Source organism: Symphalangus syndactylus, chromosome 4 (genome assembly GCF_028878055.3).
Source record: "Symphalangus syndactylus isolate Jambi chromosome 4, NHGRI_mSymSyn1-v2.1_pri, whole genome shotgun sequence".
Classification (NCBI taxonomy): domain Eukaryota; kingdom Metazoa; phylum Chordata; class Mammalia; order Primates; family Hylobatidae; genus Symphalangus; species Symphalangus syndactylus.
This window is the reverse complement of record NC_072426.2, coordinates 120119408-120146730: the sequence shown is the minus strand read 5'-3', so window position 1 is coordinate 120146730 and position 27323 is coordinate 120119408. Positions and strand designations below refer to the sequence as shown.

The 27323-nt window shown below is 37.5% G+C and overlaps 1 protein-coding gene across 7 annotated transcripts in view; it reads left to right on the top strand.

The window, feature by feature from the left end:
- Positions 1–27323, top strand: part of TTC29 (tetratricopeptide repeat domain 29) — a 266130-nt gene that overhangs the window by 76207 nt on the left and 162600 nt on the right. For all 7 annotated transcript variants that reach the window (XR_008657260.2, XM_055276061.2, XM_055276059.2 and 4 more), the window contains one exon: positions 3583–3668. Coding sequence is in view for 6 of the 7 variants with exons in the window: in XM_055276061.2 (XP_055132036.1) it covers positions 3583–3668 (86 nt within the window). In the remaining variant the exon portion in view is untranslated. The remainder of the gene's footprint in view (positions 1–3582; positions 3669–27323) is intronic.

The window sequence follows — 27323 nt, the reverse complement described above, 5'->3', positions numbered from 1 at the left end:
TTTATCTGACTAGAACCTCTAGTGCAACAGTTTTAAACAGAAGTATGCTATTTACTGAGGGTTTTTTGTAGATGCCCTTTACTACGTTGAAAAAATTCCCTTCTATTCCAAGTTTGTTGAGGGTTTTTAACATGAAAGGGGGTTGGATTTCACAAAATTTTTTTTCCTATATCTATTGAGAAGGTCATGTGTTTTCTCTTTTATCCCATTAATATGGTATATTATACTAATTGATTAGCATATGTTGAACCAACCTTGCATCGCTGGGCTAAATTCCACTTGATTGTGGTGTATAATCCTTCTTATATGTTACTGATTTGGCTTTGTGAGTGATTTTGTTAAGGATTTTTGTGACTATATTCGTAGGGGACATTAGTTTATAGTTTTCTTGTAATGTCTTTGGTTTGATGTCAAAATAATACTGGCCTCACAGAATGATTTGGGAGGTGTTTTCTCTTAATTGCTTAAAAAGTTTGTAAAAGGTTGGTGTTAATTCTTAAAATATTTTTAAAAATTCAGCAGTGAAATCATCTGAGCCTGGCTAGCCTTTTCTTCCTGGGAAGTTTTTAAATTACTAATTCAGTTACTTTACTTGTTATGAATTTGTTCAGAGTTTTTCTTTCTTCTTGAGTCAATTTCAGTAGTTTGTATCTTTCCAGGAATTTGTCTATTTCATCTGCTTTGTCTAACTTGTTAGTATGTAATTGTCCACAAAATTCTCTTATAATCCTTTTTATTTCTGTAAGGCCTACAGTTATTTACCTTTTTTCATTCTTGATTTTAATAACTTAAGGGTTTCTTCTTTTTCTTTTTTGTTTGGACTAACTAAACATTTGTTAATTTTGTTGACTTTTTCAAAGAATCATTTTTTGTTTTGTTGATTTTCACTATGGTTTTTCTATTCCTTATGTTATTCATTTCCACTCCAGTTTTTCCTATTTCCTTCCCTCTGTTTGATTTGAGTGTAGTTGTATCCTCTTTTTCTAGTTTTATAAGGTGGAAAGAACTTTCTTATTTTTAAGTATAGACATTTATAGCTATAAATGTCCCTCTATGCACATCTTAGTTGTATCCCATACATTTTGGTTTGTTGTGTTTTCATTTTCATCCATCTCAGAGTATTTTTTGGTTTACCTTGTGTTCTTCTTTGACCCATTGTTTATTTAGGAGAAGTTTTAATTTCCACATACGTGCAAGTTTCCCAAATTTAATTCTATTATGTATTTTTAATTTTACATTATTGTGAATACCACCTTTTCAATGGAGTCTACTCTGCTGACCATACTTACTATTGAAACCTGCTTTGTCCTCTGGACCCCCACTTGGCTCTCCCAATTCCCCTTACCCTGCTCTGTTTTCCCCCTGGAACATTTGTCAGCATACACCTTACCACATAATTATTCTTTATTATTTATTTTCTCTCTCTTTATGTCTCTGTCCTCTAAAACATAAGTTTTGATGTGTCACTCAATTTTAGTAGTGCCAAGATTTTAGATCTAACCTTTTCTTTTTGGTTGTTTTTAATCCTATTCTTACCGACATTTTTCTGTTATGTTGTTGCTTTCACTATATCTTAACTTTGTCTCTATTCGTGTACAAGAAAAGTTCTCATGCTTAAATACTATTTAAAAACTAATATTTGGTGTTTCCAAACTGTATCAGTAGCAATAGATGTTTTCTTTCCTTTCTCCTCTTTGCTAAGCTTCCACTCACATAAAATTAGATGCAGATGATGGTGCCATATCAGCCCAGCCAGTTGCTAGTGCTTTAACACAGTTACACCGCTTGACACAGAAAATACATACCACATACAGCCAACTTTTAACTCTCTAATAAGTAGCTTCCTGTCATAGCTTCTTTCTTCTATTCTGTTTTTCTCTTCACTAGTCCCACCTTTATCCCCAGAACCCATAATCCTATACCAGAGAAAAAGTTAGGGCCCAGCTGAATTTTAAGAATTAAAATTCCCCTTACTGGATTACTGGCATCATCAACTCTGCTAAAGTGAGATCTTGAAGGTATAATTCTCTGCAATCAGGGAAATAGCTAGAGAAGAAAAAAATACTGTCACTGGCATTTTCCATGCTATTTCCTTGAAGTCTTCAAAGAGCCACTGCTTCAGCAGCGGTTATTTGGTGAATGGTGAGAGTGAATGCAGCATGAAATATTGTTCCTGCTGACATCCTTCATGGTTGGAATGTGGAGCTCAGAAATCTAAGGATACTTCCTGTATTAGTGTATTTTGCATTTCTATAAAGGAATATCTGAGGGTAAATAATTTATAAAGAAAAGAGGTTTTTTTTGTTGTTGTTGTTGTTTTTTTTACTTAAAGCTCCACAGACTGTACAAGAAGCATGGTGCCAGCATCTCCTTCTGGTAAGGGCTTCAGGAAGCTTCCAATCATGGCAGAAGGCAAAGGGGAGCAGGCATGTCATATGGCGAGAGAAGGAGTAAGAGAGATGGTAGGCTCTTTAAAGCAATCGGCTCTCATGTGGACTAACAGAGCAAGAGCTCACTCGTTACCATAAGGATGGCACCAAGACATTCTTGAGGGATCTGCCCCCATGACAGACACCTTCCACAGGCACCACCTCTAACATTGGGGATCACATTTCTACCTGAAATTTGGAGAGGACAGACATCAAAACCGTATCACTTACTTTCCAAAGACCAAAAACAAAGGTTAGATCACTCAGCATTTGCATTAGCCAGGAGTTAGTCACACTGGAAGCCAATGTTACATTTAATATACTAAATATAAGCAAGTTATATATTTGCCAAATGGTATGAGGTATGTCATGTTGAACCACGTTATATCTTTACACATTTTGCTTTTGGAAAGAAGTGGTTAATTTCTGAAATAAAATTAGTAAGATATCGCAGGAATTAGAAAGACTAAATTTCTTGCAAAAAAAAAGATGAAAAGCATTACCAGTGATTAGTAAAGAAAAGTGTTTGGATTTCAAATATGCATGGAATTTTGTACCAGGAAACTAAGCTCTGTCAGTTACTCTCACCTATGCTTTAATCAATAGCTCTTAAACAGAACATAATCAAAATAAAAATTCATTAATTTGTGAATTATCTGCAGTTGGAAACTTAGCTGAATGTCAGTCCATGTGATTGAGTATGAATGTTTGTGCACCATTTAAGGTTGTTATCCATTATTGGTTGTTTTATGTATGTAGCAGCAACTACGCTAGATGACTGTAAGCCTTTACATGCTGGACTAGTATAAAAATTATACGTGAATGTCAAAATGATAATATTGGCTGTGTTTATAAAGGGAAACCCCATTATAAACTAAATATAAGCAAGTTATATATTTGCCAGATGGTATGAGGTATGTCATGTATGAGGTATATAATTACATTGTTAAAGCATCTTAACTTAATATCTATGATCCAGGTAAATTGTGTTTATATCAGCCTTTTTTTTTTTTTTCCAGTATACAGCTAGGTTTTGGGGATTATTGATAAAACTACATACTTCTAAAAATAATAATTTTCTACTGTCTTGAAAAGCAAGGATTCTGTTTGTTGTAATAAAGCATTTCTTGAATACTTGGTAATTTTTTTCCAGGAAGTGACAAAAAGATGGAAGCGGAAGCCTCTTACTACTTGGGCTTAGCACACTTAGCTGCTGAGGAATATGAAACAGCATTAACAGTAAGCTAAACTTTTAATCACTGCCATTTTTAATTTTTATTTTAGTATATTTATTTTATTTTCCTATATGTTATTACAAGGCCAATAGAAATGAGTTAGGCCTGACATAGGTGTGCGTATTTACTGAGATTAAAGCAGAATAGCAATATGCTAGAAGCATTTTAAAAATCGGTTTTATTGTTTATTGAAGGTACAGTGCTATGTAATCAATTACTATGAAGTGCTTTGGGATATGTGAAAGTTAAATAAATGGAGTAATATGGCCCTCCATATGCCCATATCAACAAGGACAAGAGGAAATAGGTTTAAGTATGGTAAAAAGTAAATAACAAAAAAGAAATTACAGTCATTTTATAATATGATTTGGGAAATTTTGCACACACAAAAATGCAGTTATAAAGCAAATAGAGTGAGCTGCATTGATGTATATCTTCAGTGCAGGTAGTGGGGAGGCAACAGAGGTAGAGATGGGTGTTAGTCCCAGTCTGCGAAGTAGCCTGCCCTATAATCAAATCACTGTTCGGCTATTTTGCAACCAGGTTTTGTTTGGCTAAAAACAAACAAATAAAAATGTCAAGAGCGATCTTTCCTGAATTATAACTGAAGTCATTTTTTCTTCTTCTCTTACCTCTACTATGTATTTAAAGTATTTCACCTACATCTCTTATAATAATCCAATGTGGTACACAATATTGGATTAATTTTTAGCTTTCGGGATCTTCTTTGCTCCTTTAGATATTTTTTGCTAAGTAGAATTCCTATATTTGGGCTAGGTATTTTCCTCTAGCCCCCTTACAATTGGATATCACAGAAAACTTAGGTTTTCCTAGATGACTCTTATGCTTAATATTTTTAAATTAATGATTAGCATTCAGCAAAGCTTTGTTTCTGATACCTTGGGGAACACAGACACCAACGAGATGCACACTTCTTTTTAGGAGTTAATTTAATGAGGGTAAACAACTTGCAAGCATAACCACAATTCAAAGTAGGATGAACAGGGGCTTTTTAAGTGCAGAGGGAAGAGTGGTTGGTTCCAACACTGAAGACCAGGGAGGCTGCACCAGAAAAAAAGTTTTTGAGAGACAGGATTTACACATGTAGAAAACAGAGTCCACAATGATAGATCACCAGATATATGTGTGTGCACACATTCATACACACTCAACATGGACTTACTCAGTGTGTTGGGAAGCAAGGACTTAGGTGGAAGATGAGATTCAGTTGGAGGTCAAATTGGAAAATTAGGTGAAAACTAGCTCATAGATATTCTTTCTCTCTCGGTAATGCAAACACAAAATAAATTCAAACAATACAATAAAATTCACAATGAAAACTAAATTTTCTTTCCCTCCCTGTACTCAGTCTCACAGTTCTTTTCTCAGAGACAAACACAGTTACACATTTCTGGCTTATCTTTCCAAAAATATTCTATATATTCAAATATCTGTAAAGTGCATATATATGTTTCCTTTGTGTTATTTAGGAAATTGTTGCATTTTATATGCACTGTTCTGCACCTTGAGTTAATTTCTTCCATACTAATGCATAGAGGCATGCCTAGTTTTATTATTTTAATTTTTCCAGCTTTATTGGGGTATGATTGGCAGATAAACATTGCATATATTTAAGATGTACAATGTGATGTTTTGATATATCTATATATTGGGAAATTATTTCCCCAATCAAACTAGTTGGCCTGTCCATCACCTCCCATATTAACTTCTTTTGTATGTGTGTGAGGACACGTAAGATCTAGTCTCAGTAAACTTCAAGTATATAATATACCATTATTAACTATAGGCAAGTCTCATTGTATTTATTTATTTATAATTTCAACTTTTAGATTTGGGGGTACATGTGCAGATTTGTTATCTGAGTATGTTTTGTGATGCTGAGGTTTGGGGTATGATTGATCCTGTCACCCAGATAGTGAGCATAGTACCTGATAGTTTTTCAGCCATTGCCCTCCTCCCTCTAGTCGTCTATTGTTCTCATCTTTATGTCCATGAGTACACAAGGTTTCGCTCCCACTTATAAGTGAGGACAAGTGGTATTTGATTTTCTGTTCCTGTGTTAATTTGGACAAGCCTTATCTTAAGGGGTCTACATGATATCCCATTGTGTGGCTGTGCCATAATGGATTCAAACATCTTCTACTGCTGGGCGTTAAGGTTGTTTCACATAACTTTTATTGTAAAGGTTGTGGCAGTGAACAGTTTCATCAGATGTGACAAATTTATCCATAGAATAGATTCCTAGAGGTGGAAATGCTGGTGTATCCTATTCCTAGTGGTGTAGGATAGTCTAGTAATGAATAGATTGAAGAAGGAATATTTGACATCCAAGGGAGGAACTACTTTACTTGAAACTGTTACTCCTTTCAGAAGAGTATTGAAATTGTTTCTCTGAAAGTATATGTGAAGCTTAAGTCCCTACAACCTATTAACTGTGTGACACTGGGCAAATCCCTTACACTCTTTGAGTCTCAATTGCCCCATCTATCCAGTGGGACTAATAACTGTACTTATTTCATAAAGGGTAGTGAGTTAAATGTTACTCCTCTCAAAAAAAAAATCTACTTCCTAATCTCTGGAACCTGTGAATGCAGAGGTAATTAAGTTAAAGATCTTGAGATGAAGTGCTCATTCTAGATTATCTAGGTGGACTCTAAATATGAACACAAACATTCTTATAAGAAAAAGGCGGAAGATTTGAAACAGAAGACAGGAAGCCACATGTGCAGAGGAAAAGACCATGTGAAGACAAGGACAGAGAGTGCAGTGATACAGTCACAAGTCAAAGAATCTCTGGAACCGCCAGGAGATAGAAGAGGCAAGGAAAGATCCTCTCCTAGAGCCTTTAAAAAGATCACAGCCCTGCTGATGCCTTGATTTCAGACTTGTAGCCTTCAAAGCTAGAAGAGAATATATTTCTATTATTTTAAGTCATTTAGTTTGTGGTAATTTTTATGTCGGCCCTAGAGAACTAATACATAGGGTGATAATAAGAGATAATATATGTAAAGTTTTAAAAGACTGTCTGCCTGGTTTATAATAAACCTTTGATAATTATTTTTTTTTATTTTTTCACTAATCTAAGTCTCTGGACTTGAGCAGTAATAGTGAAGATGGAAGGAATTAGACAGATTCAAAAGTTATAAAGGACTTGGTAACAGGCTAAGTATAGGAGGTGAGGGACACAGAGGTGCAAAGATGGGCCCTGAGTTCCTGGCTGTGGAACTGGGTGGATGCTGGTGTTGTTTACGGGGATAGGGAATGTGAAAGGCTTGCAGGGAAATGGAGAGTTCAATTTTGGATATGTAGAATTCGAGGAGTTTTAAAGGTATTCAAGGAGAGTTCAAGTAGACAGTTAAATATGAGGGTCTGGAGCTTAAAAAGAAGTCTAGAGGGGAAATATTATATGTGAAAGTTAATTTTATGTGTCAACTAGGCTGGGTCATGGGATGCCCAGATAGCTGGCGAAACATTTCTGGGTGTGTCTCTGAGGGTGTTTCTGGAGAAGATTAGCATTTGAATTGGTGGGTTGAGTAAAGCAGATGGCCTTCCCCTATGTGGGTGGGCATCATTTAATCCACTGGGGAGTTCAATAGAACAAAAAGGCAGAGGAAGGGCAGATTTACTTGACCAGACTGTTTGAGCAGAGACATCGATCTTCCATTGTCAGCACTGATGGTTCTCAGGTCTTCAGACCCCATCTGAATCTACATCACTGACTCTCCAGTTTGCAGGCCTTCAAACTATACCACCAGCTCTCCTGGGTATGCAGTTTATGGACAGCAGATAGTGGGATTTCTCAGCCTCTATAATCACGGCAGCCAGTACCTTACAATAAGTAACAAATCTCTTCATATATATATGAGAGACTATGAGAAACTATGAGTGAATTCATTTCTGTTATTTTAAGACATTTAGTTTGTCACAGTTTGTTCCATCAGGCCTAAGAAATGGCTACATAGGGTGATTAAAAGAGATTTTGCATCTATCCTGTTGCTTCTGTTTCTCTGGAGAACATAATACATTCTATAAATTTGTATGTTTTCAGCAAATTGAAGCTGTGGAGTGGATGAGATTTCCTAGAGAGGGAGTTAATAGTGTTGAAAGAAAAAGGCCTAGAGCCAAATTGGATGAAGAAGGGAGGTACAAAAGAGCTTAAGCAGGAGTATCCAGGAAGGCAGGGGGAACACAGAAAAGATGATTTCATACCAGGTATTTCTAAAAGAAACAGACATGCAAACTGCACATTTTTGCAAACTGCATAATCCTGGGATTTGGGCTGGAATGAGGCGCTCTATGCAGATATTTCCAGTAAATGTACCTGGATTGGAATTAGGTTTAGTTAATTCTTTTTTTTTTTCTGAGATGGAGTCTGGCTCTGTCACCCAGGCTGGAGTGTAGTGGCATGATCTCGGCTCACTGCAAGCTCCACCTCCCAGGTTCACACCATTCTCCTGCCTCAGCCTCCTGAGTAGCTGGGACTACAGGCGCATGCCACCACGCCTGGCTAATTTTTTGTATTTTTAGTAGAGACGGGGTTTCACCGTGTTAGCCAGAATGGTCTCGATCTCCTGATCTTGTGATCTGCCCGCCTCAGCCTCCCCAAATGCTGGAATTACAGTGGTGAGCCACCACGCCTGGCCCAGGTTTAGTTAGTTCTTGTTATTTAATTCTTCAGCCAGAGTAGAGGCTTCGGGAAACTAGGCAAGGGCGTATTCCAGCCCTCAGGCTCACTGCTATCATCCAGTAGCCTTTGCAGTTGGGAAAAGCCTGGGACTTTCTTCAGAGCCTACATTTTGACAGAATATTTGTGGAAGAATATTGTTGTCTTCTTGGACACAGCTCACCCAACTGTAGACTTGCAGAAGCCAAGCACAACATTTGAACAGAGCTTTGCTTTGACTTCAGATTTGAAGGCAATGTCTTTTCACTCTCCTTAGAGTCCTATCTTAGCCACTTTTTCTATTTCCTTTGAGTTGAAAGGACATTCTTCAACTTTTCAATTGAATCTCCTTTTACTTTTTTCTTTCTGGACCTGATGAAAGTAACGATGTTACATAAGTGATCTATTATCTGCTTGCAAATTACAACCTATCTTCCTATCTGCAGGGTCTTCTGTGATGGCATTCCTTCTAGCTTACAGTATTTCTATTAGAAATCTATAGCAGGACAGAGCACTCCTTATGTAGTGAATATATTGGGTGTGTATATGTATATATATATATATATATAAAATGATAAAATATAAATAAATATGTAAGATCGATTCCCTGATTGATTGGAGATCTAACCAGTTATGTAATCACAAAGTAAATATTCAACATATATTTTTTAAAGTTTTCTTTCTAGATCCTCTTTTATTCTACTTTCCCACCTTGCATAGTATTACCAGCATTGTCTTCACCTGTTTTAAAGTACTACTGATGTTCCTGCCATAGTGTAGCTATGAAGAGATGTAAGAAGCCTCAGAAACAGCTTTGTCATGTTAGATTTAGCATTTTCCTTTCCTTTTCATATTCAGTCTATCTTTAATTGTTGTCATTAATTCTATACACCATTTTATCTTCTCACTTGTATTTCAAATTGATGAATTGGAATATTTTCAAATTCTCGGTGTCTTGCCTCTGGATTCAACTTCTACCTCTCACAATTTTCTCCCTTCCAATAATGTTATTCATCTATCTAAATATTTTTACATTTTTTTCAAAGAAACTTGGACAGATACAAGTGAATATTCCTAATCAATAGTTCTATTAATCTGAAATAGAAGGAATTTTGAAATTTTGCTAATGTATCTTAATGGAAAGGCTTTATCAGTAAAGTATTAATACAGTAATAGAAGAATGTGCAGACAAGCATATGAATAAAACTTTGGTGACTCATTCCTTGTTGATATAGGGTTCTTTACTGAATGATAGAATACAGCTAAACTAAAAACAAATAATAGATTTATTTAGGGCTGAAACACCTACTAGTAAGGAAAGAGTATTTGTTAAAGAGAAAAAATAGTTACACTAATAAATCTGTGCAAGAGGTCATGGAGACCCTGACACTTAACGAGGAGAATGCTACCTGCCTATGCCATGTGCTGGGGAAGGAAAGCGTAATTCCCTTTGGCCATCATCAATTTAGACCTGTAAATGTTCTAAGTAGGGTAAATTCCAAATTTTGGGAGGTATATTATAAGGTCCTAAGGTTTGAAAGATAAAAATATTTTACCAACAATCACATCTAAGACCTTGTGCAAAATTGGACCAGCCACATACCAACGTAAAGTTATTTTAAGGAAAAGGAATGGCCTTGCTTAGCCCTTCGTTTTTATGTATGAATTTCCTTTCTCCCTAAATATATCAATCCACGTAATGATTCTAAGAATATAAACTTTATTCAATCTTTAAAACAGGCAGAGAATTATTTGCTTTCTATTATTTTGCAATAATTAACTTAAAAATGATACTATGAAAACAAAATTCAACAGATTTATATTTCATTTTCTTTTAAAATACAGGATTCACCCCATTACTATTATTTATTCCATATATAAAACAGAAGCCATCTCTATGTTTACATACATTAGCATCTTTGTAACAGTTTAGAATGCTTCTAACATTAGTGTTAGCTTGTAGATGTGGTTGACCTATATCTCCAGCCTCACCAGTAGCATCACATAGAAAAATGCAAATAAGTAATACAAAATAGTCTTCCCTCATCTGAGGTTTTACTTCCCACAGTTTGTTGGTGGTGGTCAACTGCACTCTGAAAATATTAAATGGAAAAATTTTGGAAGTAAAAATTGGTTAAGTTTTCAATTATGCACCATTCTGAGTAGCACAATGAAATCTCGTGCTGTTCCACTCTGTCCCATCTGGGACATGAATCATCCCTTCATTGAGAGTATCCATGCTGTATACGCTGCCTGCCTATGACTGTATAGGAAGAAACAGTGAATATAGGATTCAGTACTATCTGAAGTTTCAGGCATCCACTGGGGGTTTTGGATCATATTCCCCACATATAAGGAGGAACTACTGTATCAGAAAAAATATTCCAAAAATTTTTATTTGATATATATTTATTAACAATGGAGGATATGTATCATGTGTGTAAAATAATATATCCTTAGGGTTTCACTAAAGTAATACATTTTTTCAACTCAATAAATGTAAGCAAAGATAAAGCTATACTATATGAGAAATGATTTCTATCAATGATTTATTTGCTTTGTAATGTTTAGCTGACAGAAAGTTTCGGGGGGAGAGAGTTCTTACAGTTGTTTCCACTTAGTTGCTTTCTGTATATAGTTTACCTCTCTTTTAAAAGTCAACCCATTGTTTATAGCAGTGGGCTCTTAAATCAAGTGATAATCTAGCTGATATGCAAATACCTTGGCAGATTTCATACTGACAAACCAAAAACTAATCTCTTCTTTGGTCACTTTAATAAGTGAAGACACATTTCTGTCTACTGCTGAAACCATTATGCAACCCAAATAAATCTCAGAGTTCTCCATGGCTCAGTCTTTGTATGATGACGTATTAAAAGAAGAGAAATCCAGCAATCTAAACTAAAAGTAATTTTAATTTCTACTTAATTACCCTTAAAGAAGAGTAAAAGAGATAATCTTAACTCACAGCACCATTATTTCTTAAAATCCTCTTTCCTTCTATTTCTCTAACTTTTAAATTTGTCTATCACAGGATATTCAGAAGCCCATATCTTTATGTCACTCCCTAAACCCAAAACTCCCCCCGTGTATTCCACTTCTGTGTGGTTATCACTCCTCTCTCTTCTCTCTCTCCTGCCTTCTTTCCTCTTTCAGGTCAATAAATCTTGACTCTTTCAGCAGTCCTATCTCTACTTTGCACAACCCATTCCTCTGAAAAATTATAACTGTTATGTGCGTAATAGAACCCAGTAGGGATAACACTGGTTTGAGAGAAAAAGGAGTATCAAATGGGTTATGCGAGAGTTCATAGTCTGGGAAAGGCAAGGCAAGCAAATACACTTGCATTAATCATTTTTTAGATTTTCTTACACTATATGTAAGAAATTCTTGAAAAGTGTATGTCGGAAGAAAAAAATGTAAATAAAAAATAATAAACAAGAGGGGAAGGAAATGAGAACAAAGAAGCCAAGGCAAAGGAGGAATCAAGAGAGAGGCTGTCTGAGACTCAGTGTTCCTTTGGGTCCTTTCTGTGTTATTTCCAATACTTTGGCTCTAGAGTTCTGAATGTCTGCAGGATATAATAATAGGATGAATCTTTCTGATGGACACCACATTTATTCTATCTGTAATTTGAATCAGTTTGTCTACGAGAGCAATGGCTTCTTCATATCTGCATTCTCACTCTTCCCTATCATCTCCTGGCTGCATGTAGATGACAGTTGGGGCCAGTTTAATATGACATCATGATATTAGAGTTTCCTGGAATGCATATTGGTGCTCACATCTGCTACCAAATCTTTGATCGTTAGACATTTGTATGAAGTAAAGGCAGTAAGTACTAGCATTTCTCAGATAAGGCACTCTCAAAATGCTTTTTAGAGAGCACATTTATCAACTCTTTGGAGTGAGAGGACAACAACATCATTAACTGATAGGCTCTAAAATCAAACTAATCAAGCATAGAATCCCAGATCTGCTACCACCTCACCATGTGACATTGAACAAGTGACTGATTTAACTTTTCTGAACATTAGTTTCCTCTTCTGTAAGATGGGGATAATCCTACTCTGTAACTCAGGACAGCCTTGTGAGAGTTAAGTAAGAATATGCGTCTGAAATTTGTAGCATGGGGCTTAACACGCAGATAACTAAAACTATTATGTTACTATTAATATACATAAAATAATTTTTTTTTCAAAGTGCTAGATGATCATACATCTACGAAATCACAATATCTGGCTTCTGCTCTAGACCTACGATATTCTCAAACCCTTAGTTAGCATAGGAACAAATGTTAAATGTGTTGGTAAAGTCTACACAGTTAAAAGTATTTGAAGGAGAAGTTGATGTACATATATTACATGATAAAGAGCATTTTAATGGAATATAGGTCAAGTCATACATAGCAATGGCATTCTAATTATAAGTGGCCAAATATGTGAAATGGCTGTAGGTTTGGATGTACGGTGTTCATATCAGAGGTAACTGTGGTACAGAAAGAGCACATGAGGCTTGGAGCCATGGAAGACATGGATTTTAGTCCTGTCTGCCATGCACTAGCTGTGTGACCTTAGGTTAGTCACTTAACTTCTTGGAGGCTCAGTTTCGTTTGTGAAATAACAATCCTAATGGCAGCTTCACTGTGTCTTTGTGAAGACCAAAATTTAAAAATGTATGTTTACACTTTATAAACAGTTCTCAAATGTAAGATACCATTATCACTACAGATTGATGTAACTATAACTGGATAATGATAGCAATGATACTGTGGTAGATAGCATTTATTGAGTATGCATTCAAAGTCTCTACTTCATTCTTACTTTATTCTTAATTGTAATTTACTATTTATCATATGTAAATTACACAGTACCTAAATTTATCTTTGTATTGGTACATATTTTTATATAATGGAAAGAAGATAAACCAACATTTTGTGAAAAATATTTTATTATTCATTTATTAATAACTTTTCTTTGAGTTAAAAATATGACACTTATTATTTTAAAATTGTGTTATTTCTTTCTTTAAACATCAGAGCTACTCATTGCCCATTAAACAGAAGATGTCTTTACTCGCCAGTTAGAAATCCTTACCTAAAATTTACCCTTCCATCCTTGGTTTAATGGTCTGGGTAACCGAGGGGAGCTCAGATGCTGCCAGAGAGGAAATCATGGCCCCTTCTCCCAGAGGATGGCTGGTTATCATTATACATAACATGCAGACAAGCCTGCTTGCAGCCAGTTTGCCTCCTGGTCGTGTGTAGTTCATCACCAGCTTCTGAGGCATGCTAAAGAGGGCTCGCCACTCAGCTTGAGATGATTCAGGTGTAGGCTCAGCGGTCTCAGCAGTCATTTTCCTGCTTTACATCAGAGTTTTCATCTGCTTTATCCTTTTGTCCTGTGGCCCACCTCAGGCGCTCTCCTTCTTGGGGAATCTAAAAGGAGCAGCTGTTACAGATCCCATTTCCCCCAATTGTTGCGGCTTGGACCTCTTTCTATTTAGCATTACCCGCCACACACACACACACACACACACACACACACACACACACTTCCACCAATACAGAAACATCACCTACCTTATTTTCATTTTATATGTTTTGCTAAGTAATATTCAAAATATTCAGTGTCTGATATGCAAAAGAAAGGGTTGTTTAAAACCAACATTAAAAGGAAATAGTAATATTTTCTAATTTTAAAATATGTATTTACAAATTGTATAGAAAATGTCTTATTCAGAATTATTATACAATAACTTAAGGCATAGTACAAAATGTATTCCATATCTGATCTTATTTTGAATAGGTAGTTTATAAAAATATGTTTTAATACTTGGGGAATTATGAAAACTTAAAATGTTTTACTAATAATTTTGTTATTGTTATCTTAATATTTAAAGTTGTGTCCTTTCTGAAACATTGAAACAGGTAACATTGTGGTACTAATTTAACATAGTTTCTGTAGTGAAGATCACAGAATAGAATCTCAGTAAACTGAATTTTTTTTTCATTTCCTCATCAATGGGGAGTTTCTCTTTAAATCATTTTTAATTTTTTAAAATGTCTCTAATTTTTTTACATATTAATAATATTTTAATTAATTAATGAATAATATTAATAGTGTTACAGCTTAGGAAAATATGCATCGTTTTCTTTTTTATCATGATTATAGTATTTGTCATATAAATTACAGTATTTGTCATTTAAATGACAAAAGCATTGTAGAAAATCAGAAAGCTCAAAAAAATTAAAATATTTATTTTTTGAAACAAATCTGTACAGTAACAATTTACAATTTACAAACTTTCCTACAAATAAAGAAATGTTTTATGTCAGGAAAGAAAGTTTGTGGCCTAGATTAATATAAATACAAATTTTCTAGTAATAAAATGTATTGATTTTTTTTAACGTCAAAGCTGGTTTTAGTTTCCCTTGAGATCTAGAATACCACTTGGGCCAAAACTTCATGATTATTTTACTTATTCATTTTTTAAAAAGTACTGCTATAGTAGCCCTTTATAAAGCTGAAGTTTTTGTATCTAGGTATTCATATTTTAAGAAACAGTGCAAAAATTTCTGATACTCATTGTGAGAGAAAAATGAAGGAAAGGATAAATTTTTTTATTTAGTGCATCCTAGGAGGATGAGGTTCAAAAATCTGAAAATTGAGCACTCTAATCAACTATACTAAATAGTGACATATGGAACATAATGTATGTATACTCCTTAAAGTTCAAGGCCTAGCATATGAAAATGTGCACTGGAGCAATAAAGCAACCTGCATAGTTCATCACAAGACTAATTGTATGACAGACCTAGAGGCAATGGCACAGCTGTTAGCACTCGTTGATCTAGAGGCTGCGAAAGAAGAAGAGGCATTACACCTGGAAGAACCCGGAGAATATTATAGGATTAGATGTGTTAAACAGGAATAAGTGTGTGGGTCATACTTCATCATTACAAATTTAGCCAAATTATATATAATTCCTCTAAGAGATGAAAGGGGTAACTTCAGAAAGAAAAAATGTAATCAAATATATTAAAACTTATCCAAAACATTCTCAAAGGTGTCTTTAGTGTAAGTAATTATGGATCTACAATTAACAGTAATATTGCATTTAGAAATTGTACAGTATAATTGGTGCACAATAAAAATAACATATACTAGGATTTAAAAATAGCATTAATACCATACTCCTAATGTTCAATCCATATACTTGTAAAAGACTCTTTTACCCAGTAATTTCAACTTTCTCCCTTAATCAACACATAAGTTTCATTAATAACTAATACAATGAATTTAAGATTAAATCTCCATTTTTTCCCATGACTGTCCTCTATTGACCCTTATTTATTTATTTGTTTGTTTGTTTGAGATGGACTCTTGCTCTGTCGCCCAGGCTGGAGTGCAGTGGCGAAATCTCTGCCCACTGCAACCTCCGCCTCCCAGGTTCAAGCGAGTCTCCTGCCTCAGCCTTCAGAATAGCTGGGATTACAGGCGCGCACCACCATGCCCAGCTGAGTTTTGTATTTTTAGTAGAGATGGGGTTTTGCCATGTTGGCCAGACTGGTCTTGAACTCCTGACCTCAAGTGATTCACCTGCCTCAGCCTCCCAAAGTGCTGCTGGGATTATAGGCATGAGCCACCATGCCCAGCTAATTTTTGTATTTTTAATAGAGACAGGGTTTTACCATATTGGCCAAGCTGGTCTTGAACTCCTGACCTCAAGCGATTCACCCGTCTCAACCTTCCAAAGTGCTGCTGGGATTACAGGCATGATCCACCTTGCCCGGCCCCTTATTTGTTGTTTTTAATGGTGAAGATGATGGCCGAGAATAGAAAAAGAGAAAGAAGATAAGGAAACCAACTAATCCACAAAATGGCATTTGGCACCTGAACAATCAAGGGTTGATTATATAGATGTGTGTAACAGCTTTCTTTTGTGAGCATTTCAAGGGAGGAGTTTAATATTCTTTTGCACAAAAGCATGACTTTGAGGCAAAACATTAGAAAGTTACAAAGCCAAGTAGTGTGAGAGATTGGCAAGGACGTGAGATTACAAGAACTGCAGTTAGGAGGGTAAGCTGGTGTGGCCATCATTCCAAGAGCGACGGTGTGAGTGAAATTCTGTACGTGATTTCCTGGTGGCACACCAGCCCACTCCTGGGGATATCTGTCCCAGAGAAAACTTTTAGGGACACATTAGAGAGGGCTTATGGAGGGGAAAGGGAGTAAGAGTGAGGACGGTGGATGAAGGAGAAAAATTTATTAAGAACAATTGAGGGGGCACACACAGACCAATGATAAAAGTGTGCCCTGCTCTAGGGAGTGTGGCTAACTCGATTCTATGTGCCAGAGTTTCCAAATAAATAACGTGAAATAACTTGGTCACAAAATATTTTTGATTGCAACCCGAATGTGTCACATCGTTCTTGCTCAAATACACATTTTTGGACATTTCGTAAAAGCTTACAAGGCATTCTTTGAGTTCTTACAAAAGCATGGGCAGCAATAGGTGAATGCTTTTGCACTGTTGACTACCTTGATGACTTGGTTCAGGTTTTCCCAGAAGCTGACTTTGAGATGTGGAATTGAGTACATGTGGCTTATTTGGGAGGGATTCTATCAGCCAGGGAGTCAGGCAAAAGAAGGAAGCCAAGAAAAGGTGTATTGCCAAGCCAGTCACCTGGGACGCTCTAGGAAACAGTGTAGAAACAAATCAGTTATCCCAGGGGAGAGATGAGGGAGCTGGTGTATTTATCCACCAGTTCCCACCATTCATTGGTTAATAGTTGCTTCCAGGGACACTAAAATTTTCTGGAACTCCAGTTTACCATGAGCCCAGCCATCAAACAGAAGATCCCAGGTGCTGGCCTGAGCAGCCCTTGGCCACTCTGTCAGTGCAAGTCACTGGCAGAATGCAAGTCACTTAGCTTGTAGGCTTCCTTTTCCGTATCTGAAAAATAGGAATGATAAAGTTGCTGCGGCAATTAAATAAGATAAAGAAGTAATGTGCCTGGCACTTAGTAAGCATTCAGTAAATGATAGCTTTGTTTTAAGGTTTAAATTTTGCACATCTTTTGACTCAAGAGTTGCTCATTTTGGAATTTACCTAAGGGAAATAATTAGTAATGTGTGCAAATATTGAGCTGTCATATTGTTCATAAAATCATTAATATATACAGAGATTTAGCTATAACCTCTGTATACAATGCTATAAATGCTGTTTGGAATGGTGAAAAATTCAGAAAAAAAGTAAATGTAAAGTAATATCAAATTGAATAAATCATTGTTGGGTATCCTGTGCTGAAATACAATGCAGCCAATAAAAATTACAAAATGAATAAACATTTTATAACAATAAAAGTATTACTGATATGTTGAACAAAAAAATCAGGTTATAAAACAGTGTACATTATGACCCTACTTATATATAAATACATATATATGTAGTGCATAAATAATATATGAAAATGCTAGAACTACCAAACTGTTTTTGGTGGTTATCTGTAGAAGCTGGAATAATGAATGACTTTAATTTTTCTATTTTTGGGGGAGATTGGTATCTGTACTCTCAACATTTTCTACAATTAACACATATTGATTTTGTAATAAAAAATAAAAGAAAAACTACTTAAAAAGTAAACTATTATATCTTTCCATTCCATTAAAATTTAAAGGTTTTAATTAATGTTTTTAATAGGTTTTATATAGGTTGTTCATGGTAAAAATCTTTAGTGTAGGATTGATTGTAGCAGGTTAGGCATTTCAACAGCTTATCTCAACCCACAACATTAAAGAAAATTATTAAATGCTTAACAAGTAATAAAAGAATTTAAAAATGAATTCATAAGGTAAAAAATAATCGTATAAATTATAAAGCAAAAACAATAAAATAGGGAGAAAAATACAGCTGTATAGATTCTGAAATCCTGAGTAATTTTGTCCAAAGTCCCTATGATCAAAAATGGTAATAATTATGTTGATGATGTTTTAAACTTCAGTTTGGTGCACAGTGTTGAATAATAGGTCTGGGAAGTTTCTTTATGGTCAGGTAGATTGTTCCTATAGGGCAAGACTGCATTATCCACATGCAAAAGAGACATATACCAGTGCCATTCTTATAATAGGGAGCAAGAGCTAGAGAAGCAATAGCGAAGCTGTTGTTCCCTCATTGGAGTGGGAGCAGCAAGAGTAAAGGCCTGGGAGCGCAGCAAAATGCATCCAGCCAGGCTGGAGGAGGAGCGTCGCGGAGTGAAACTGTTCTGAGTAGGGCTACTGGGGGAGAAGCTGTTTGAAAAGAAGGCTGAGACATCCATTAACTAGTCAGCCCGTGGTCACAAAGCTAGCAGATGCAGAGCCAGACAGGAGCCCACGCCTCTAACTACTGATGTTGTTGTAATTGGTAGAGTTGTCAGTAAGATGATTTTAAACTCATTTTTGTTAAGCCTTGTCACAAGTTTCCCATATAAATGTTTAATAAGATTCTCATCTGTTCCACGTAATGAACTACTTATTGGCATTAATAACACTTTGTTATTCTTGTCCACTGGAAATTATTATTGAATAACACTTGAAGCCTAAAAAAGAAATCACCCCTCTGCTGCTGGACCAGTTGGGAATCAGCACAGTTTGGAGAAAAGCACAACAGGATACAGAAGTAGAAGATGCAAATGGCGGGCTGGGTGCAGTGGCTCACGCCTGTAGTCCCAGCTACTCGGGAGGCTGAGGCAGGAGAATCGCTTGAATCCGGAAGGCAGAGGTTGCAGTGAGCTGAGATCATGCCACTGCACTCCAGTCTGGGTGACAGAGTGAGACTCTGTCTCAAGAAACCAAAGATGTAAGTGGCATCAGGCTAGAAATGAACCACTGCTTTGTAGCTTCTCCAGAGAAAAAAATGTCAGGAATTCTTACTTTCCATTTCTTTTCTTTTTTTTTTTTTTTAATTATACTTTAGGTTTTAGGGTACATGTGCACAATGTGCAGGTTTGTTACATATGTATCCATGTGCCATGTTCATTTCCTGCACACATTAACTCGTCATTTAGCATTAGGTATATCTCCTAATGCTGTCCCTCCCCCCTCCCCCCACCCCGCAACAGTCCCTGGAGTGTGATGTTCCCCTTCCTGGGTCCATGAGTTCTCATTGTTCAATTCCCACCTATGAGTGAGAACATGTGGTGTTTGGTTTTTTGTCCTTGCGATAGTTTACTGAGAATGATGGTTTCCAGTTTCATCCATGTCCCTACAAAGGACATGAACTCATCATTTTTTATGGCTGCATAGTATTCCATGGTGTATATGTGCCACATTTTCTTAATCCAGTCTATCCTTGTTGGACATTTGGGTTGGTTCCAACTCTTTGCTATTGGGAATAGCGCCGCAATAAACATACGTGTGCATGTGTCTTTATAGCAGCATGATGTATAGTCCTTTGGGTATATACCCAGTAATGGGATGGCTGGGTCAAATGGTATTTCTAGTTCTAGATCCCTGAGGAATCGCCACACTGACTTCCACAATGGTTGAACTAGTTTACAGTCCCACCAACAGTGTAAAAGTGTTCCTATTTCTCCACATCCTCTCCAGCACCTGTTGTTTCCTGATTTTTTAATGATGGCCATTCTAACTGGTGTGAGATGGTATCTCACTGTGGTTTTGATTTGCATTTCTCTGATGGCCAGTGATGAGGAGCATTTCTTCATGTGTTTTTTGGCTGCATAAATGTCTTCTTTTGAGAAGTATCTGTTCATGTCCTTTGCCCACTTTTTGATGGGGTTGTTTGTTTTTTCTTGTAAATTTGTTTGAGTTCATTGTAGATTCTGGATATTAGCCCTTTGTCAGATGAGTAGGTTGCAAAAATTTTCTCCCATTCTGTAGGTTGCCTGTTCACTCTGATGGTAGTTTCTTTTGCTGTGCAGAAGCTCTTTAGTTTCATTAGGTCCCATTTGTCAATTTTGGCTTTTGTTGCCATTGCTTTTGGTATTTTAGACATGAAGTCCTTGCCCACGCCTATGTCCTGAATGGTATTGCCTAGGTTTTCTTGTAGGATTTTAATGGTTTTAGGTCTAACATTTAAGTCTTTAATCCATCTTGAATTAATTTTTGTATAAGGTGTAAGGAAGGGATCCAGTTTCAGCTTCCTACATATGGCTAGCCAGTTTTCCCAGCACCATTTATTAAATAGGGAATCCTTTCCCCATTTCTTGTTTTTGTCAGGTTTGTCAAAGATCAGATAGTTGTAGATATGCGGCATCATTTCTGAGGGCTCTGTTCTGTTCCATTGATCTATGTCTCTGTTGTGGTACCAGTACCATGCTGTTTTGGTTACTGTAGCCTTGTAGTATAGTTTGAAGTCAGGTAGCGTGATGCCTCCAGCTTTGTTCTTTTGGCTTAGGATTGACTTGGCGATGCGGGCTCTTTTTTGGTTCCATATGAACTTTAAAGTAGTTTTTTCCAATTCTGTGAAGAAAGTCATTGGTAGCTTGATGGGGATGGCATTGAATCTCTAAATTACCTTGGGCAGTATGGCCATTTTCACGATATTGATTCTTCCAACCCATGAGCATGGAATGTTCTTCCATTTGTTTGTATCCTCTTTTATTTCATTGAGCAGTGGTTTGTAGTTCTCCTTGAAGAGGTCCTTCACATCCCTTGTAAGTTGGATTCCTAGGTATTTTATTATGTTTGTAGCAATTGTGAATGGGAGTTCACTCATGATTTGGCTCTCTGTTTGTCTGTGATTGGTGTACAAGAATGCTTGTGATTTTTGCACATTGATTTTGTATCCTGAGACTTTGCTGAAGTTGCTAATCAGCTTAAGGAGATTTGGGGCTGAGACGATGGGGTTTTCTAGATATATAATCATGTCATCGGCAAACAGGGACAGTTTGACTTCCTCTTTTCCTAATTGAATACCCTTTATTTCCTTCTCCTGCCTGATTGCTCTGTCCAGAACTTCCAGCACTATGTTGAATAGGAGTGGTGAGAGAGGGCATCCCTGTCTTGTGCCAGTTTTCAGAGGGAATGCTTCCAGTTTTTGCCCATTCAGTATGATATTGGCTGTGGGTTTGTCATAGATAGCTCTTATTATTTTGAGATACGTCCCATCAATGCCTAATTTATTGAGAGTTTTTAGCATGAAGGGTTGTTGAATTTTGTCAAAGGCCTTTTCTGCATCTATTGAGATAATCATGTGGTTTTTGTCTTTGGTTCTGTTTATATGCTGGATTACATTTATTGATTTGCGTATGTTGAACCAGCCTTGCATCCCATGGATGAAGCCCACTTGATTATGGTGGATAAGCTTTTAGATGTGCTGCTGGATTCGGTTTACCAGTATTTTATTGAGGATTTTTGCATCAATGTTCATCAAGGATATTGGTCTGAAATTCTCTTTTTTGGTTATGTCTCTGCCAGGCTTTGTTATCAGGACAATGCTGGCTTCATAAAATGTGTTAGGGAGGATTCCCTCTGTTTCTATCAATTGGAATAGTTTCAGAAGGAATGGTACCAGTTCCTCCTTGTACCTCTGGTAGAATTCAGCTGTGAATCTGTCAGGTCCTGGACTCTTTTTGGTTGGTAAGCTATTGATTATTGCCACAATTTCAGAACCTGTTATTGGTCTATTCAGAGATTCAACTTCTTCCTGATTTAGTCTTGGGAGGGTGTATTTGTCCAGGAATTTATCCATTTCTTCTAGATTTTCTAGTTTATTTGCATAGAGGTGTTTGTAGTATTCTCTCATGGTAGATTGTATTTCTGTGGGATTGGTGGTGATATCCCCTTTTTCATTTTTTATTGCATCTATTTGATTCTTCTCTCTTTTCTTCTTTATTAGTCTTGCTAGCGGTCTATCAATTTTGTTGATCTTTTCAAAAAACCAGCTCCTGGATTCATTAATTTTTGAAGGGTTTTTTGTGTCTCTATTTTCTTCAGTTCTGCTCTGATTTTAGTTATTTCTAGCCTTCTGCTAGCTTTTGAATGTGTTTGCTCTTGCTTCTCTAGTCCTTTTTTTTTTTTTTTTTTTTTCTGAGAGGGAGTCTCGCTCTGTCGCCCAGGCTGGTGTGCAGTGGCGCAATCTCGGCTCACTGCAAGCTCTGCCTCCCGGGTTCATGCCATTCTCCTGCCTCAGCCTCCCCGAGTAGCTGGGACTACAGGCACCCGCCACCACGCCCGGCTAATTTTTTGTATTTTTAGTAGAGACGGGGTTTCACCGTGGTCTCGATCTCCTGACCTTGTGATCCGCCCGCCTCGGCCTCCCAAAGTGCTGGGATTACAAGCGTGAGCCACCGCGCCCGGCTGCCCTCTAGTTCTTTTAATTGTGATGTTAGGGTGTCAATTTTGGATCTTTCCTGCTTTCTCTTGTGGGCATTTAGTGCTATAAATTTCCCTCTACACACTGCTCTGAATGTGTCCCAGAGATTATGGTATGTTGTGTCTTTGTTCTCATTGGTTTCAAAGAACATCTTTATTTCTGCCTTCATTTCATTATGTACCGTATAGTCATTCAGGAGCAGGTTGTTCAGTTTCCATGTAGTTGAGCGGTTTTGAGTGAGTTTCTTAATCCTGAGTTCTAGTTTGATTGCACTGTGGTCTGAGAGACAGTTTGTTATAATTTCTGTTCTTTTACATTTGCTGAGGAGAGCTTTACTTCCAACTATGTGGTCAATTTTGGAATAGGTGTGGTGTGGTGCTGAAAAAAAATGTATATTGTGTTGATTTGGGGTGGAGAGTTCTGTAGATGTCTATTAGGTCCACTTTGTGTAGAGCTGAGTTCAATTCCTGGATATCCTTGTTAACTTTCTGTCTCGTTGATCTGTCTAATGTTGACAGTGGGGTGTTAAAATCTCCCATTATTATTGTGTGTGAGTTTAAGTCCCTTTGTAGGTCACTCAGGACTTGCTTTATGAATCTGGGTGCTCCTGTGTTGGGTGCATATATATTTAGGATAGTTAGCTCTTCTTGTTGAATTGATCCCTTTATCACTATGTAATGGCCTTCTTTGTCTCTTTTGATCTTTGTTGGTTTAAAGTCTATTTTATCAGAGATAAGGATTGCAACCCCTGCCATTTTTTGTTTTCCATTTGCTTGGTAGATCTTCCTCCATCCCTTTATTTTGAGTCTATGTGTGTCTCTGCACGTGAGATGGGTTTCCTGAATACAGCACACTGATGGGTCCTGACTCCTTATCCAGTTTGCCAGTCTGTGTCCTTTAATTGGAGCATTTAGCCCATTTACATTTAACATTAATATTGTTATGTGTGAATTTGATCCTGTCATTATGATGTTAGTTGGTTATTTTGCTCGTTAGTTGATGCAGTTTCTTCCTAGCCTCGATGGTCTTTACAATTTGGCATGTTTTTGCAGTGGCTGGTACCGGTTGTTCCTTTCCATGTTTAGTGCTTCCTTCAGGAGCTCTTTTAGGGCAGGCCTGGTGGTGACAAAATCACTCAGCGTTTGCTTGTCTGTAAAGTATTTTATTTCTCCTTCACTTATGAAGCTTAGTTTGGCTGGATAGGAAATTCTGGGTTGAAAATTCTTTTCTTTAAGAATGTTGAATATCGGTCCCCACTCTCTTCTCGCTTGTAGAGTTTCTGCCGAGAGATCAGCTGTTAGTCTGATGGGCTTCCCTTTGTGGGTAACCCAACCTTTCTCTCTGGCTGCCCTTAACACTTTTTCCTTCATTTCAACTTTGGTGAATCTGACAATTATGTGTCTTGGAGTTGCTCTTCTCGAGGAGTATCTTTGTGGCGTTCTCTGTATTTCCTGAATCTGAATGTTGGCCTGCCTTGCTAGATTGGGGAAGTTCTCCTGGATAATATCCTGCAGAGTGTTTTCCAACTTGGTTCCATTCTCTCCATCATTTTCAGGTACACCAATCAGACATAGGTTTGGTCTTTTCACATAGTCCCAAATTTCTTGGAGGCTTTGTTCATTTCTTTGTATTCTTTTTTCTCTAAACTTCCCTTCTTGCTTCATTTCATTCATTTCATCTTCCATCAGCGATACCCTTTCTTCCAGTTGATCGCATCTGCTACTGAGGCTTCTGCAATCTTCGCATAGTTCTCGAAACTTGGCTTTCAGCTCCATCAGCTCCTTTAAGCCCTTCTCTCCATTGGTTATTCTAGTTATCCATTCTTCTAATTTTTTTTCAAAGTTTTTAACTTCTTTGCTATTGTTTTGAATTTCCTCCCGTAGCTCAGAGTAGTTTGATCGTCTGAAGCCTTCTTCTCTCAACTCGTCAAAGTCATCCTCCATCCAGCTTTGTTCCGTTGCTGGTGAGGAACTGCGTTCCTTTGGAGGAGGAGAGGTGCTCTGCTTTTTAGAGTTTCCAGTTTTTCTGCTCTGTTTTTTTCCCCATCTTTGTGGTTTTATCTACTTTTGGTCTTTGATGATGGTGATGTACAGATGGGTTTTTGGTGTGGATGTCCTTTCTGTTTGTTAGTTTTCCTTCTACCAGACAGGACCCTCAGCTACAGGTCTGTTGGAGTTTACTAGAGGTCCACTCCAGACCCTGTTTGGCTGGGTGTCAGCAGCGGTGGCTGCAGAACAGCACATTTTCGTGAGACCACAAATTCAGCTGTCTGATAGTTCCTCTGGAAGTTTTGTCTCAGAGGAGTACCTGGCCGAGTGAGGTGTCAGTCTGTCCCTACTTGGGGAGTGCCTCCCAATTAGGCTGCTCAGGGGTGAGGGACCCACTTTAGGAGGCAGTCTGTCCATTCTCAGATCTCCAGCTGCGTGCTGGGAGAACCACTACTCTCTTCAAAGCTGTCAGTCAGACAGGGACATATAAGTCTGTGGAGGTTCCTGCTGACTTTTTGTTTGTCTGTGCCCTGCCCCCAGAGGTGGAGCCTACAGAGGCAGGCAGGCCTCCTTGAGCTGTGGTGGGCTTCACCCAGTTCGAGCTTCCTGGCCGCTTTGTTTACCTAAGCAAGCCTGGGCAATGGCGGGCGTCCCTCCCCTAGCCTTGCTGCCGCCTTGCAGCTTGATCTCAGACTGCTGTGCTAGCAATCAGCGAGACTCCGTGGGCATAGGACCCTCTGAGCCAGGTGCGGGACGCAATCTCCTAGTGTGCCGTTTTCCAGCCCCGTTGGAAAAGCGCAGTATTAGGGTGGGACTGACCTGATATTCCAGGTGCCGTCTGTTACCCGTTTCTTTGACTAGGAAAGGGAACTCCCTGACCCCTTGCACTTCCCGAGTGAGGCAATGCCTCGCCCTGCTTCGGCTCGCACACAGTGCGCTTCACGGACTGTCCTGCACCCACTGTTTGGCACTCCCTAGTGAGATGAAACCGGTACCTCAAGCAGAAATGCAGAAATCACCCGTCTTCTGTGTCGCTCGTGCTGGGAGCTGGAGACCGGAGCTGTTCCTATTCGGCCATCTTGGCTCCACCCCACAAACACTACTTTCCATTTCTTATTTCCATTTTCTTCTTCCCCTCCATTATTATAGATAATGGGTACCATGGATTCTTCCTTTGTTACGACGTAACTTCTTAGCTGAATTTGCCTTGTTTTCTCTGGATGTTTTTCTGACGGTGAAATATGTCCAGCTCTAAAGTTAAGCCACTTGTAAAAAGAAAAAGTAATATTATTCTTTTCTAAAAGCAGTGTAATCAGCATATTATACCTACAATCCTCAGTCTCTTGTTGCTGCAGATGGAAATTTGCCATCTACTAGCAACTCAGTAAATGCAAGGGAAAGAGCATGTGAAAGTGCTGATTGCTAGATTTTCAGTTGAAAGATCTGGTAGGGGAGATGCTTATAATTTTGGATAAAATGAAAGAAGAGGAGGGGGACAGGGTCCTTTTCATCAATCTTAATTTTCTCTGTTGCCATCTCAACCGTTGTCACAATATGATTATGATCTAGTGATTAGGAGGTTGGCCCCTTGGAATCACAGTGCCTGACTCCAAATCCTGTTCCTGCCACTACTAATCCTGAAGACTTGAGTGAGTTATTTAGCCCATCTTGTGCTTCAGTTTCTTCACCTGCCGCATGAAGATTACTCTAGCATCTAAGTTATAATGTGGTTTTGAGGATTAAATGAGTTAACATACAGAAAGCACTTAGACCTACGTCTGGCATATGCTACTTCCTCAATAAATGTTAGTGAAAATTACAGAATAGTAAAAGTATGATTTGCTGGGTTAGTGCAAGGATTATGCTATTCATGCTGCCACAGCTGGCTTAACAGATCACAGACAAATCTGTTAGCACCCCTTGCTTTGTAAAATGAAGATGATATATGTTAATATAGCATATTGATGAAAATTCCAATGGAATAGTAAAAACAGATACGTTTATTGGTCCTTATTGTTGTAATGCAAATGATTTAACTATACATTTTTCCTAAATTTAATTAAACATATTCATTTTCCCTGTGAGCTTATATTAGCTTACAGCAGAATGATTGTTTATATCTCCACTTTATATGTTTATAATATCATAGATATTAAAAAACAAACATTTTCCATTGAAAATATCATGTAAATAAACATGAATATTTGTCACATGGTTTCAAAGCCAAAATTACTTCTTAATTGTTTTTTGTAATATGTTACATGGGAATGGGAAAGTATTAGCCAGATAATCATTAGGATCTTCAAAATGGGTTTTGAAAATACCAGAAGGACCACCAAATTGGGAATCAGACATCCTGGATTCTGGTTGTGGTTTTTGTCACCAAGCTCTTGGCCTTGGACAAGTCATTAAACTTTGTTCAGTTCCCTTATGGACATTGTTGCAAGACGCCATTGTTGTAATCTTGGTCAATCCACAATAGGACAGGTTGCACCAAAAAGATCCAGAAGCTGGCGCCCAGCCTGCGTGGTGGCATTGTCAGGCAGCTACTTGTCAATGGGGTGGAAGAGAGGGCTGGATAAGTATGCTGTCTCTGAAGTCAGACAGCTCAAGTGTGAGTCCTTTCTTGACCATTTACCAGTTGTATGACCTTGGCCCTGTGGCTTCA